This window comes from Capra hircus, chromosome 9 (assembly GCF_001704415.2).
Source record: "Capra hircus breed San Clemente chromosome 9, ASM170441v1, whole genome shotgun sequence".
Lineage (NCBI taxonomy): Eukaryota > Metazoa > Chordata > Mammalia > Artiodactyla > Bovidae > Capra > Capra hircus.
The window spans coordinates 84,314,619-84,331,083 of record NC_030816.1 but is presented as its reverse complement, the minus strand read 5'-3'; the positions used below and the strand labels follow the sequence as shown (position 1 = coordinate 84,331,083).

General features: G+C 45.4%; 1 protein-coding gene across 1 annotated transcript in view; it reads left to right on the top strand.

Annotated features, from left to right (window-relative positions):
- PARK2 (parkin RBR E3 ubiquitin protein ligase) overlaps positions 1–16,465 on the top strand; it is a 1,213,425-nt gene that overhangs the window by 1,158,540 nt on the left and 38,420 nt on the right. The window contains exon 10 of the mRNA XM_018053444.1: positions 14,496–14,579. Within this exon, the coding sequence (XP_017908933.1) occupies positions 14,496–14,579 (84 nt within the window). The remainder of the gene's footprint in view (positions 1–14,495; positions 14,580–16,465) is intronic.

Genomic DNA, 16,465 nt, shown 5'->3' with positions numbered 1-16,465 from the left:
CACCACTTTTTCTTATTTCTGATTTTCTGTTTCTACACATCTCTCCTACATCATAGCACAAAATAAATCTTTCAAAGGCTAAAAGTGAAGAGCATCCTTTATTAGAAAAAAATCTAAATTTCTTTCCGTTAACATGGCTGATTTTTTATCTCCTCTTGTCCGCCACCTCACCTTGTCCTCCTCACTACACCATTTGCAAGGTGCCCTGCTTCTTTTTGTCCTGCAGTACTTCAGCTGGCCAGGTAGTCCTCAACCTAGAGGGTTCTAGAACCACTCTGTCGCACATGGAAGCCACCAGCCCTGTGAGGCAGCTGAGTGACTGGAAGCATGGAAGTCACCAGCTCCATGAGGTAGGTAGTTGAGTGACAGGAAGGCAGCTGTCTAAACTGAGATACTGTGAGCCTTAATTACACATGAGACTTCAAAGAATCAGTGAGAAAAATGTAAAGTAACAACACCTTTTATGTTGGCCACATGTTGAAAATGCGCTTTGGCTGTACTGGGTTAAAAGTGAAAGTCACTCAGTCGTGTCTGACTCTTTACAACCCCATGGACTATACAGTCCATGGAATTCTCCAGACCAGAATATTGGAGTGGGTTCCCTTCTCCAGAGGATCTTCCCAACTCAGGAGTCGAACCCAGCTCTCCTGAATTGCAAGCAGATTCTTTACCAGTTGAGCCACCAGGGAACCTGATATGTACATATTGGGTTAATTAAGATATTAAAATTTATTTCACCTGTTTCTTTTTTATTTTGGGCTTCCCAGGTAAAGAACCTGCCTGCCAATGCAGAAGACGTAAGAGACATGGGTTCGACCCTGGGTGGGGAAGATCCCCTGGAGGAGGGTGTGGCAACCCACTGCAGTATTCTTGCCTGGAGAATCCCATGGGCAGAGGAGCCTGGTGGGCTAAGACCGTAGTGTTGCAAAGAGTTGGACAAGACTGAAGTGACTTCCAGTAGTCATGTATGGATGTGAGAACTGGACTATAAAGAAAGCTGAGTGCTGAAGAATTGATGCTTTTGAACTGTGGTGTTGGAGAAGACTCTTGAGAGTCCCTTGGACTGCAAAGAGATCCAACCAGTCCATCCTAAAGGAAATCAATCCTGAATATTCATTAGAAGGACTGATGTTGAAGCTGGAACTCCAATACTTTGGCCACCTGATGTGAGGAACTGACTCATTGGAAAAGACCCTGATACTGGGAAAGATTGAAGGCAGAAGAAGGGGATGACAGAGGATGAGATGGTTGGATGGCATCACCAACTTGATGGACATGAGTTTGAGCAAGATCCAGGAGTCGGTGATAGACAGGGAGGCATGGTGTGCTGCAGTCCATGGGGTCACAAAAAGTCGGACATGACTGAGCAACTGAACTGAACTGAAGCGACTTAGCACACGTGCAGTGTGGCTACTAGGACATTTTAAGTTGCTCCTGTGTCAGCTCTGTTCTAGACTGTGTCCTTTTACCAATGGTTCCCAAATCAAAGACTAAAATGCTGCAGAATTACACTGGCAGAGTCTGTTGCTGCTGCGTTTGATTAGCAATGCCATTCCACTGGCCAAAAGTGATTTTCTGTGTGATGGTTTTCTCCCACCGCCTGTATCTGACTCTAATTAGCGGGCTGTGGGTGCCGAGGCTTTCCAGTTCCCTGGGGCTCCCAGCCTGACTCAGTTTGCCTTCTATAGCCCGTGCTCCTACCCCAGCCATTCAATCAGAACCCACAGCCTCTGCAGAGCCTCGCCTCCCACCCTGAGCCTCCCTCTACCTCCAGTCCTCACCCCCACCTCTCCTCCTCACTTCAGCACTTCCTACTCAGTGGTCCAGAGTGAAAGGATCCACCTTCCTGCCTGAAAGCCCCCAGAACTTGCACTGTCCCAAACCTGGAGCGAGCACCATTCAGGGACCCATCATTTGACCAAACTCAACTGGGTCTCAATTTACTCTCCACTTCCTCCTGGAGACCTAGCCTGACTGCCCGGGCTAGTGGGTGCTCATATCCTATGCTTCTCCCAAACCTTGTCCTCTGTGACAGTTAGGATACAGCTAAGCATAAAGTCAGTGAGGTCAAGAAGAAGGCCCTGCGTGGCACCAGGCACATAATACATTCTCAATAAATACTCAGTGGCTGGAGGGAGGGGTGGGTAGAGAGCAGGAGTTAAGGAGGGAGGGGTGATCTGTGATTCATGTGAGACTGGAAATTTATACATCTCTGTGTGCCCTCTGGATGCCTGGCTCACAGTGTGTGTGCTCAGCACTTCTGATTGAACGAATGAGCTCAAGCAGGTCTTCTAACCTGCACTGTGCACACAGGTCATCAGGGATCTTGGTAAATAAAATGCAGGTTCTTCTTCAGCACGTCTGGGTGGGGCCTGAGATTCTGCCTTGGGCTTCCAGGTGATACCAATGCCTCTGGTCTGGGGCCACAGTTTAAGTCCCAGGGAGCCAAAGGCTGGGGCTGTGACATCAGCTGGGTCCTCAGCATGCCTGGGCTTTCCTCGATTCATGTGTTATCTCCTGACTGACAATGGCTGTTCCAGCCTCCTCCATCCTTACCTCTTCTCTTCCTCTTGCCTCCAGAAGAGTAACTAATTAGCTGGCATCGCACTAATCAGATGTACCCTCATTCAGACAACCTTCTCATCAGCAAGGTTGCCGCCCCTGGAGTCTGCCTTCCCGCAAGCTGCAAATCGGCCCTGTCCCATGAAGCCACAACTCTGGAGTATTGAGGTCTTCCTGGCCTTGACTTTCTCCAGGGTCTTCCTCCCTCTCTTACTCCCCTTCTTTTTAGCATCTTCATTCTTCTTCATTTTCTTTTTCTGTTTTCAAACCAATCCAAACCCCTCTGTGATGAAGCCTTCCCCTCTCCCTTAGTCCTGTGGTCTTAGCTTCTGAACTCAGCTACAGATTGCATCATTGGACTAAAAATGTCTTGGTCCCATCCTCCTGCTCCCTGAGCCAACCTCCTAGTGGCTGGATCCTGCTGACCCTGGATTCTTCCCATGCTTATCGGAAGTTTAGAGTTTTCCACCTCCTACCGCTCATTCATTTTATGAATGTCTGTCCAACCTGCCTACGTGACAACTGCTCTGTTAGCCCTGGCATTAATGAATAGTTCTGGGAGGATGTGAGGTCAGTGCTTAGCCTTTCGGGATAACTGGTTGTTCTCTGCGTGAATAAAGCAGGGAAGGAGGAGGACTGGACCCAGGATCCCCTACTCTGTCCCTCGGTTTAACTCTTTGAACTTCTGCTCTTTCATCCCCGTCTTCTTTTCCGTAATAATCACATGGGATTTGAGTTGGTATGCATTTGAAGTGAGGCATCCAAACCAGCTGGGAACGTGCAGCGGGCAGCACCATAACGTAGAAGGGAGGTTGGGAATGGGGAGATGGGGAAAGTAGAAGCAGTGACAGATTTTATTTTCCTGGGTGCCAAAATCACCACAGATGGTGACTGCAGCCATGAGATTAAAAGACACTTGCTCCTTGGAAGAAAAGCTGTTGCAAACCTAGACAGTGTATTAAAAAGCAGAGACATCACTTTGCCAACAAATATCCATCTAGTCAAAGCTATGGTTTTTCCGGTAGTCATGTACAGATGTGAGAGCTGGACCATCGAGAAAGCTAAGCAGCAAAGAACTGATGCTTTCAAACTGTGGTGTTGGAGAAGACTCTTGAGAGTCCCTTGGACTTAGGAGATCAAACCCATCCTAAAGGACATCCTCCCTGAATATTTACTGTTGCTGAAGCTGAAACTCTAAACTTTGGCCACCTGATGCCAAGAGCTGACTCACTGGAAAAGACCATGATGCTGGGAATGATTTAAGGCAAAAGAAGGGGGCGGCAGAGGATGAGATGGTTGGATAGCATCACCGACTCAATGGGCATAAATTTGATCGAACTCTGAGAGAGAGTGCAGGACAGAGGAGCCGGGCATGCTGCAGCCCGTGGGGACACAACTTGGTAACTGAACAACAACAGCAAAGCAGGGAGGAATTAGCCTGGTGTTAGAGCCACTGCCTAAGGAGGCAATGGAATGTGAGGGATGGAAAAGTAAATGCTGCTGCTGCCAAACACCAGCCCACCCAGGGCTCAGCTCTGGCAGTTTCTGCAGACTTGCATTCCCTGCACACTCCAGCTCACAACCCAGGGCTGCTGTCCTCCACCTCTTGTTCTCCACGGTCTCTCCAGCCTTGAGCTGGGAGCCTGGTATGCACCAAACAGACAGAGATCACCTACTACGTTCCAGATACGTTCCCAACATTGAATCTGGGGAATCTAGGATGAGTAGGATCCAAGTCCTCTTCGTTTGGGTTTCCCTGGTGGCTCATCAGTAAAGAATCTGCCTGCGGTGCAGAAGACACAGGTTCGACCCCTGGATCGGAAGATCCTCTGGAGGAGGACATAGTAACCCATTCCAGTATTCTTGCCTGGAGGATCCCCACGGACAGAGGAGTCTGGCGGGCTACAGTCCATGGGGTCGCCAAGAGTCGGACACGACTGAAGTGACTGAGCAACTCTTCGAGATAAATATTCAGTATTTAATAGAGGACTATAAGAAAGAGACAGACCTGGAGAGGAAACACCCTGCCCTTTTTTGGCTGAGGCTATGGGGAGTGGGCGGAAGTGGGTATATTCTCAAGGCACCTATAAAACTGCCCAACACACAGGCAAGGATTGATATATAATTTTGATTGATTTATCTATCACTGACAAGCTGCAAAACCTCCCAAGACGAGCGTCTCCAAGATGTGCCAGTGGGAGTGCCGCCAACACTGCCGGCCCCTTTCCAAGGCTGACCCTGCCCAGAGTTGCCCAGGGTTGGGCCCAGGTGTTCAAGGGAAATATCCGGCTCCCCTGCCATGCCAGTGAGCAGAAGGATGCCCATGGGCACATGGGACAGATTGGGCTCGAGCTGCCATATGGCCTGGATTTCACATTCTGACTGGCAGAGTATAATCATTTCTACAGAGTCTAGTGTCTTGCTACAGATTGTAAATGATAAGGTCACAAGGATTAGAGACCAGTTAAAAAATTATAGAAGACATATGCTGTGCATTTTACTAATGAATGGCCATATTCAAGCGTGTTCACTAATTAATGGCAATATTTGAATGGGCCCCACTAATGAATGGCAATGTTTGAAAGTGGTGCTGAATGTGATACTCTGAGACCAGTGCTCCGTCTCTGGAAGGAGCCAATTGCTCCATAAGGCCTGGGAAATGCTGACTGGAAAGCAAAATTGAGCCGGCCTTCCAAGATGTTAGAGGGAGTTTCCAGTTAGATGCGGAAATTCGCCCACCAAGAAGTTTGTTGGGAGGAACACGGATGCTGTGAACGTCATCAGCAAAGACTCACGAGGGTCCCAGTCGGCAGGCCAACCCGACCTTAGCCTTCGGAAACAAGGGGAGCCGTGAAGGGAGGGAGGGAGATGGGGAGGATGATGGTGGGGCAGGCACCACGGGAATGCTTCTTTGCAATGGTTACAAAGAGAGAGGGTGAGGCGGGAAGTGTGGGGCTCGGGGAGAGGGGTCCTGCCATCCGTCCCACCTGTCACACTGCCCCAGGGCCCCTGCCCTGTCCTGGCTGACGTCCTGGCTGCGGCGCTGAGTCTGTTCAGCTCAGGGTTAAGGCCCAGGACACAGCGGGGGCATCTGAACCTGCCGCTCCCGTGTCTCCTGTTCTTTCTCCCTCAGCTGGACTCCAGTTTGTTGGCCGTCAGTTGTTTAAAGCCACCAAAGCGAAAATTCACTTAGAATCCTTTTCTCGCCAGCAGGGTGGAATCAGGCCAGTCTGAACAAGTTGGTTACAGGCTCTGAGCACCTTGTTTCAGAGCCTAGGTTTGGGGGGAGACAGGGAAACAAGCAACCGAGGGCTTGACCCTGGTTCAGCCATCCGGACAAGGCTCAGAAGTGACTCAAAGCTATTTCTCCATCCAGGAAGGTGTCTTTGCAGAAATCCAACGTGGGTGAAGCAGGCTTTAGAGTTAGAGATTCCCTTGTGGCCTTGTTAGGTTTGATGCAGGCCCCTATGATTGACATGGTGCCCTGGAGAGGACCAGGGCAAGCCCTCCCTCACATACCTTGCTGTTGGACCCGGGACCAGCGCACCCTCCACAGAGATCAGGCTCGCAAAAGCAATCAAAATATGAATGTCACACGCCCTTTGATCCAGCTACATCACTCCTGGAAACTCACCCTGCAGGACTCCTCTCACACATGCGAAATGGCCTGTGGAGAAGGACGCGCCCCACGGCTTTGCTCATCATGGCAAAATACTGGAAAGGACCTAAATGCTCATCCTTGGGGGCTGCTTGAGTTCATTCATAAATGTGTGAGTTAAGATACATCTGTCGACTTGATTATTGTGCGGCCGTTGAGGAAGATTGCAGCTGTTCAGGGCTGCTCGGCAGGCGCTGATACAGGACGGGCTGTGAGTGCATGGCATGGAAAGCAAGGGGCAGAGCCCTTGCCTAAAGCAATTCTGTGTGCCGCTTTTAGTCTCAAAATAGCGTTTATTTATGCAGGTGACAGCAGTTGTCTCTGGGGAGTTTGGTAAGCTGACCGAGGAGGAAGGGAGACATTTTTTTTTTTAATTTGCCTTTTGCATCTTTTAAATTTGTGCTGTGTGCATGTATTATCCACTCAAAAAATACATAAACTACTTTTTAGAACTTAGACTATGTGAATTATGTCCCAGTAAAGCGGTTTTTGAAAACATTTTTAAGCTTGAAAAAACTAGAATATCTTTTCACAATTGTTTATTTTTTTAAATTATGAAACTATGATAATGCATTTACAAGAGGCTTGGAAAATACTGAACAAAGTTTATACATTTATAAATATATAAATTATAAATTTATAAATATACAAAGTTATATATTACATTTATTTTTAAGTAGATAAATGAAGATTTTTAGTTGGAGATTCAATATCAAACTCTCAAAAATTAATAGAATGAATATACAGAGACGTAGAAGGATATAGTAGACCTGAAAAGCACTGTGAACCAATTAAGCATAACTATTTATACAATTTTCAGCATATGATTTATATAATTTTCACACAACAGTAAGGAAAAAGTATAACTAGCTTAAAGAAGAAAATAAGTTCAGATGCTTTTGTCTATAATCATACCTCAGTTCCAGGCAGTGTCATCCCCAGGAGCCCCATCCCCACTGTTGGAAGCATTTATCACACTCCTCTCTTAATTTAAGGTTCCAAGGTCAGTCCTGTTGAAAGCAGCCTGGAAGATATGGTCTCTTATAGAGTGAGCTCATCTTCTCTAATAGGTTCTGAGACAGATGGTGATAAAGTTTCCCATTAGATGGTACTCATGGTAAGCGTATAAATTAAGACTCTGTACAACCTACAGACTGAATGGATACATACTTGTACTTGATGACCTCATGATGCTACTGGAAAAAAAAAAAAGAATTTTCAGGGTTCTTGTAAGAGCTCCCACGAATAGAAATTAAACCAAGGAAAGTAAGGGGCTTTTCATGGGAGCCCCTAAAACAAAAATAATTCAGGGGACGGGGCGAGGGGAGAGGGCGTAGAAGTGACAGACAGTACTTGGTGGGACTCGATATGGCATCGTTGACCCACCCTTGATGATCTGGATAGAACTTGAAAAAGACAAAAGAATTCAGCTACTGAGCTATATTCAGTTTCCTTGAAGTTGTTTATTTTTAGCCATTTGGAGATGGCATGTAAAAGATCGTCTGTTTGCATTTAGAGCGTGGCCCAGTTTACAGTTGCTTCCCACCATGAAATTCTGTGATTTTAAAATGTTGTGGACTTGAAAGGAAATAACCTGACATTCTTCCTTTCAAAATTGTGCTTTAGCAAGTTAGACTCTTAACACCATTTCCGTTCTGTGGCACTGTCTTGTCAGAACCAGTTTTGCATATATGGGCGGCTAGTCACCCCACAGGGAGCCTGGCTCTTTCAAAGGACTATTTTTAACACACTGGGGCTGAATCTCGTATATCACTGCTGCCATCTTCTGGGAAGTCAGACACCTAGAAGAAGAATATTTTATCTATTCCCAGAGAAGGACAAACGTGCGCTTCATAGTTTTGATGTTTCCCTTGACTACAGTAAGGGGTTCTGAGATGGCATTTGATGTTCTCCTACTCTTTTAACACAGAACTTCAGAGCTGTGGAAGAAAAATAAATGGCATGTAATAAAATCCTTTTCTAATAGATGATGTCGTGATAGAAAACACGCGCAGAGAACTTTGGGCATTCATATAGAGACATTTCAACTTGGAGGATCAAACCCTTATTTCGAGGGTCATCGCTTATAGGTATTGACTGGCTCTCAACTTTATTGATCAGCAGCCACTTGAAAATTCTGATAGCACTGGAGGCTGTTCATTTGATTCCTTTTTATGCTTCCGAAGAGAAAATATACATACATCTCCTTTTGAATGTCTCCATTATGAGCATATGGGAAATCAAGCTCAAGCATCAATCAAATGACTTGTCTACTGACATGATACTGAAAGATAAAGTGATGGGAGGTTCATTTAGCTGCAAGATAGTATGGGATTTCCTGAGAGGACTGACAATAACAATACCTCTGCATGTACAGGAAGAAGAGGTCAGTATCCCTCTCTCTCCCGCAGTTATGGCGAGTTGACAAGCCTGGCACTTCCCAGGAGGTCCTCAGTTTCACTCTGGGCCTCACAGAACCACAGCAGTTATGAGTAAATTGGGAATTACTTGAATTAGCAAGGTGCTTAATTATCACCTTACTTTTCTGTAGAATATTTTTGTGTATAAAACATCGTAACTCCATGAGAAAACCGTTTCTCATGTTTACTGTATGCCAGAAACTGGATGAGGTATTCGTTATCTATTATTTCTTCTTTACAGATACAAAAAAAGTAAAGAGATGTTAGGACCACACAGATAATAAATGGTAGAGAAGAGTCTCTGACTCAAGGTCTCTCAGGCTTCAAAGGCTTTACTTTTAAACACTAAATTATATCTGATTTTTTTTAATATATAAATATCACTATATGATTTCATGAATTACACTATGCTATTCTCTTATATATTGTCCAGGTCCAAGATTTTATTCATTTCAAAAGTAAATACTCAACACATATTAAGTGTAAGACAGATATATGAATGTTAAGAACAGTTTGGCTATTTCTTATTAGGAAAAAAAGTTGATCTCATTAGCCTTATCCCTAATTGAATAGCTGTTTTTAAATTGTATATTTGAGGACTCCCCTGGCAGGCCAGTGGCCAAGACTCCGCGCTCCACTGCAGGGGACACAGGTTCGAATCCTGATTGGGGAACTAAGATCCTGTTATGTTGCATGGCATGGCCAAAAAACTTTTTAAAAAAGAAACAAAATTGTATGCTTCATTTGAGCATCTAGAATGAGCTAATTACTATAGTTACGTGAGAAACTTGCCCTCAGCCTCCCAGGCAGCTACTCCAAAGAGAAAAATGTATTGGATCACCAAGTTCATTGTCAAATAAAGGGAAGCCATCATGTGGTTGGGCGTGATTAACTTGTTCCTGGTGTTGGATTCTAAGATGCATCATCCTGTGGGTAGCAAACTCTGGGAGACAGTGAAGGACAGAGAAGCCTGGCGTACTGCAGCCCGTGGGGTCGAAGAATCGGACATGACTTGGCAACTGAACAACAATAGGAGGTCTCTAGTATATATTTATATGAGTGAAGTGAAAGTCACTCAGTCGTGTCAGACTCTTTGTGACTCCATGGACTATACAGTCCATGGAATTCACCAGGCCAGAATACTAGAGAAGGTCCCTTCTCCAGGGCTTCTCCCCAGCCCAGGGATCGAACCCAGGTCTCCCACATTGCAGGTGGATTCTTTACCAGCTGAGCCACAAGGGAAGCCCTATGTATATGTAGATATTTATATATCTAATACACCTACATCTATATAGACAGAGCCTGATCACAAGGAATTGGCTTATGTGGTTATGGGGCTGACCAGGCAAGTCCTAAATCCATAGAGCAGGCTGCAGGGAAGGGCAGGCTGGAACTCAGTTGTCCACAGGTGAACTCTCTTCTTGAGGAAGCTTCAGTTCTCCTCCTAAAAACTTTCAACTGCTGGAATCAGTTCCACTCAGATTACCTAGGACTATCTCCCTTCCTTAAGATAAAGTGACTATTGGTCTTAGCTACAAAATACCTACACTGAGAAACCTAGATCAGTGCTTGACTGAGTAACTGGGTACTAGAAATGGGAAACCACTCCAGTGTTGTTGCCTGGAAAATCCCATGGACAGAGGAGCCTAGCAGGCTACAGTCCATGGGATTGCAAGAGTAAGACAAGGCTTAGCAACTAAACCACCACCACCATAGTCTAGCCAAGCTGACGCATGAAACTAACATCACAGGCAAAGATAATACAGCCCATATGTATTGGTTTTTCATCACATTTCATAAGGGGATAGAGTTTGGAAAATCAGCAGAGTAAGTATTATTACTGTTAAGAGTTTTTTAAAGCTTTAAAGATTCTTTTTTTAAAAAACTGCAGAAGTTGCTGGCATTTGCCAGATCTATCTCAAAATAACCCAGGAAAGGTACACAGTGTAAAACAGGTGGTAGCCAATTCTGTTAGTGTCCACTCATAAGGCATCTTAAAAGGGCCTCAGCAAAAGTGAGCCACAGTTGACGACTAATAAGCCCCTGGGGAAATCGTGGCCTTCGACACTATTGGTTAAAGCCAGACCCACGTGCCCCGGAAAGGAGACAGGCAAGTCGGCAGAGAGACTGTGAAAATGTTACAGTCAGATTTGCTTCCTCCTCAAGCTCTTTGGAAATACCTGTGCCCTGGGAGTTTTTGCAAACAAACCCAAAATATGATTTCAAGGAATTCTATTTATGTGCCTAAGCCAGAATTCCCCAAACTTCCTGTGTTCACCTTGCCCTTCGTGGCGGCTTCTCCTGGTGCTTCTAGGCCATAAGAAATGCCTAACAGTTCTGTTGATTAAATATTTAGGTCCAAATAACATAGTAAGAATTAATATCTTAACAACTTAATAGCCATTTGAAAAAACAGTTCATGTAAATTGAAAGAAAAAATATATTTATTTCATTCTTAAATAACTACATCTCCTTGGCCAAAGAAATGTTCACCCGTCTTTCTTACCACACAGTAACCTCCAAAAATCCTGCTTTGCAAAAACATAATGTCATCAAAAGAAGAGTAGCGCAATGTACATTAACACCATGAGTCAGTAATTCAGAGTCCCACAGTGCCAAGTGTCACTGTGCTTTCCCTCAAAATGTAAACAATCCCACTGCACCTCTGTGAATTTGTTGTGGCATCCCAGGGCTCCTTGCTACACAGTTTGAGAACCGAAGGCCTAAGCATTTGTTCAAGCACCTGATTGACAGTCTTAAGTTCTAGATAATTAAATTAAAAACCTGAACATATTTTTTAGATCAAACCAGACCTTCTGTCTCCATTTTGTATGAGACAGATTTGAATTATTTAACTAGAAAGCCAAAGGTATGATGTCGCTAAACTTAAGTTATGCTCTCTGAATAAGAGCAAATTAGCAAGTGCATTCATGCTAAATTATCACCAGCACATTCTTCAAGCTTTTGCTTGCCTTTTGCCATACCGAAACGGTGAGGGTTTAATTTTTATATGCGCTGTCTTTTCTGTTATTTTTTTTTAATACTCTATTCTTTGTACTACTGGTATGAAAGGGAATTTAATGTCTTTGTGTCAGGAAAGCCCTATTTATTCTGACAAAATGATCAACCTCCAGGGTGTTCCTCTACCATGAAACTGGTCTTATATCTCATCCATGAGCTAATAAGATGTGAAGCGTTTTCCCTGTCACACCAAGAGATCAGACTTGCTTCCATGGAAAGGGCTGGGTTGAGATCACACAGTGAGCTCTTCTCATTGAGTGAACCATACAATTCACAGTTTTTCAACACGAGAGCAGAGTGATGGGTCTGGGGTGAACCCAAAGATGAGCAGATACATTAAAAAAAAAAAAAAAACCCTTAAGAAGGAACTCTAGGATCCAGCCTGTTCACTGTTCGCTGGGTTAGCTTTCAGTTCAGGGAAAATTAAAATGTCATAAATGAAAGCCTGGTGGCCTTGGTGCTTTGTGTTAACACGTGCTGACACACACCCCCTCTCCCACCAAGATGAACCTTTGAGGAAAGTTTACATCCCACAAAAGGCGGGCTCAGTCTCTTTGCTGTGAGAAGAAATAAAACAGCTAAAAGACTCTGGAAGTTTTGGCTCAGAAGCCAGATGGTGACATCTGTAGTGGAGGCTTTTTCCTTATAAAATACTTGTTCTTCTTGTTATGCCCTGAGATTAAAATGATTTTCAGATGAGTTGTTGAAACAAGAAGGTGACCGTGGGGAGGATAGGCAGGGAGCAGGGATCCTGTTTCAGGTGAAGACAGCATGAAAAGAACCGGCCTGCAAAGGTTGGGGCGGGGGGGGGCAGGGGGGGAATGGGGGCCACAGGGGTGGTTTCTCCTGAGACCTCTCTCCTCGGCTTCCAGATGGCCACCTTCTCCCTCCACGTCCCTGAGACAGGAGACCCCGGGTCGAGCCCTGGGTCGGGAAGATGGCCTGGAGGAGGGCATGGCAACCCACTCTGGTACTCTTGCCTGGAGAATCCCAGGGACAGAGGAGCCTGGCGGGCCACAGTCCCGTCAGACACGTCAGAGTGACTCACACTTGAGGCTCCCTCACCCACGCATGCTCGTCTCTCAGTACCAGTGTCTGTGTCCTAATCGTCTTCTGTAAGGACACCATTGCGCAGTGCCACCTGAGGACCCCACTTTACCTTGCATGTGTGCATACTAAGCCGCTTCAGTCATGTCTGACTCTGTGCGACCCCATGGACTGTAGCCCACCAGGATCCTCTGTCCGTGGGGTTCTCCAGGCAAGAATACTGGAATGGGCTGCCATTCCTTTCTCCAGGGGATCTTCCCCAACCAGGCATTGAACCCGCATCTCTGATGTCGCCAGCATTGGCAGGCATGTTCTTTAGCACTAGCGCCACCTGGGAAACCCCATTTTATCTTACTTCCCTCTTCAAAGGTCTTATCTCCAAACACAGGCACATTCTGAGGTGCCGGGGGTTAGGGCTTCCACACATGAGTTTGTGGGACACAGAATTCAACCCATGATGGCCCTTTCTTCTTTCCACAGTAGGCTTTCAATACAAAAGTAAGACCCTTAACATGGATATATAAATCCTTTATGCAAGAAAACATATGCAGAGTACATCATGCAAAATGCCAGGATGGATGAAGCATGAGCTGGAAGACTCCCTGCACAAGATTGCAGGGAGAAATATCAATAACCTCAGATATGCAGATGACACCACCTTTATGGCGGAAAGTGAAGAGGAACAAAGAGCCTCTTGACGAAAGTGAAAGAGGAGAGTGAAAAAGCTGGCTTAAAACACAATATTCCAAAAACTAAGGTCATGGCATCGAGTTCCATCACTTCATGGCAAATAGATGGAGAATCAATGGAAACAGTGAGAGACTTTATTTTCTTGGGCTCCAGAATCACTGCAAATGGTGACTGTAGCCATGAAATTAAAAGATGCTTGCTCCTTGGAAGAAAAGCTATGACCAACCTAGACACCATATTAAAAAGCAGAGACATTACTTTGCCAACAAACATCTGTCTAGTCAAAGCTATGGTTTTTCCAGTAGTCACATATGGATGTGAGAGTTGGGCCATAAAGAAAGCTGAGCACCAAAGAATTGATGCTTTTGAACTGTGGTTTTGGAGAAAACTCTTGAGTCCCTTGGACTGCAAGGAGATCCAACCAGTCCATCCTAAAGGAAATCAGTCCTGAATATTCATTGAAAGGACTGATGCTAAAGCTGAAACTCCCAATAATTTGGCCACCTGGTGTGAAGAACTGACTCGTTGGAAAAGACCCTGGTGCTGGGAAAGATTGAGGGCAGGAGGAGAAGGGGATGACAGAGGATGAGATGGTTGGATGGCATCACCAACTCAATGGACATGAGTTTGAGCAAGCTCCGGGAGTTGGTGATGGACAGGGAAGCCTGAAATACTACAGTCCGTGGGGTCTCGAAGAGTAAGACACGACTGAGGGACTGAACTGAACTGATGCAAGTAAATAAAGATCAGGTGTGAAATTCTTGGCTGAGATTGTTTTCCTCATATGCTAACACCAGTAACACTTAACTGTAGGTATTTCTTTGCATTGCTGTCTCTTCTGCTAGGCTAGAAACATTTTTGAAGAGAGGAAATGCAACTCATTTTCGAAATGCTTCTGCGGTGCTTGGAACATTCTTTAGTAAAGAGTGAATAGTGTCATCAAAGTAGGACCCTTTTTCCTCTTTGCGAAAGGTAGTTTGGCACAGAAAACATCACCGAGTCAGGGGCGGGAGGAGAGCGAGCTTGGGAAGGGAAAGCAGGCTGCGACCAAACGGGGCCCGCAAGCCCGCCTCTAACCTGCCTGTGTTCTCCTGCAGTTCGTCTTCTGCCGGGACTGTAAGGAGCCGTACCACGAAGGTGACTGCGGCGCCATGATTGAAGCCTCAGGAGCAGTCACTCAGGTAAGCGCCCTCTTCCTTCCCCAGATCGGGGCTCAGGCTCTCGTCGGGGACAGGAGCTGGTTTCTGGAGATCATCAAAGGTTCCAACCTGAAAAAGGAAGGACCAGACTAGCAGCCTACAGCCATGGTGATGGGGCTCTGGCTCCCCAGTCATCAGTCCCTCCGAACAACCCCTGTCCTCGGGGGCCTGCTGCAGACTTCCCAACGGTCATGTGTGGTGTGTTGGTTCTTCCACGGGAGTTCTTCCCCAGGGGTAAGTGGAGGAGGGATAAGGAGTCTAGCGTGATCGGCGGAGTCTTTGGAAAAGAGATCAAACAATTTAACAACCTCCGAATCAGGGAAATCAATACTAACTTCACGTTATTTTTTTTTAAGTGCCCTTGTTTAAAGTCTTTGGTGAGAACTCTCTCCATGAATGATGTGATAGAAGTATTATATGATGCAAAAATATCATTGTTTCTTTAGCAATATTCTTACCAAACTCAGGTCCAGCTCCTTCCTGCTGGAAAATCAATACCTGAGAGGCAGCTGTTGGTAGAAAGGAAAATTGCCTTTGATCAGAAAGCTGGCAGTCTGAGGAGATGGTGGACTCAGTGTCGCCCAGAAACCATCTCTGAAGAGTCTGCTCAGCCATGAAGGTTTTTAAGGGGAAAAGGGGAAGTAGTATCGGTGAATTGCTGAGACGGGGGGCAGAGCCGTCATCATCCCCCACTGCGTGCAGGCTTGTTGACTTCTTGTGAGCTTTCTTTGGATGCTCTCTTGTTCACATAGTTTGTTCGAGAGATTACTGAAAGGTAAACTCTGAGGAGATCTGGTCATATGATAATTGCTTATTCATCATTCCCACTTCTTTAATCTATGGAAAGAACCAACAGGTTAGACAAGCTATTATATGAACAAAAGATCTGACAGGTGTGTTCCGCCCTGGATGAACAGAGCTTAGGGGCACCTGGTTTAAGAGTTACAATGTAGCTTTGCTAAACTGACAAGCAAAGGGGTTTCCTGCTGAGGGTGTCGTCCTGCTAAGAGCCGTGCTATACCGCATTTCAGTCTTGATGAGGTAAAGCGCGTGTCTACTGAGCCTGACTCTCTGAAGTGCTGTATCAGGCTTAAGGAAATGCAGATGTATTTTCTTTTATTTATTGATTATCAGTCACTGGAAAAAACCCTGATGCTGGGAAAGCTTGAGGGCAGGAAGAGAAGTGGGCGACAGAGGATGAGATGGTGGGATGGCATAACCGACTCAATGGATATGAGTTTGAGCAAACTCCAGGAGATAGTGAAGGACAGGGAAGCTGTAGTCCATGGGGTCACAAAGAGTCAGACATGACTTAGTGACTGAACAACAACAATGATCAGCCAAACCTTAGGGGAAAGGAGTAAAAATTTCAACACACTTGATGAATTTGCTCATTATTTTTCTCCTGATAGAGACATTAAGAGGGGTATAAACATGAAATCTACCCAGATAAACCCTGTAGTCATTCTGTTGACAGGAACCTCATCAATAGGCATAGAAGTTCCAGAACATTTTAATTTCAAAAGTTGAGAACTGTAAATATCAGAATGTTCTAAAGGGCTTCCCTGTGGCTCAGTGATAATCCACCTGCCAATGCAGGTGACGGGTTCAGTCCCTAATCTTTGAAGATCCCCATGCCTCAGGGCAGCTAAGTCTGTGCACACAGGTGCTGAGCCTGAGTCCGCAAGCTGCAGCTCCTGAAACCACGCACCCTAAAGCCCCAGCTCCACAGCAAGAGAAGCCCCTGCAATTTCGCATCACACCTTAGAAAGGAGCGCACACCGCAAACAAACAGCACAGCCAGAAAGAAATGAATGTTAATATTTAAAAACAAAAAAATAAAATAAAGCCTGTTTTTTAAAAAAAAA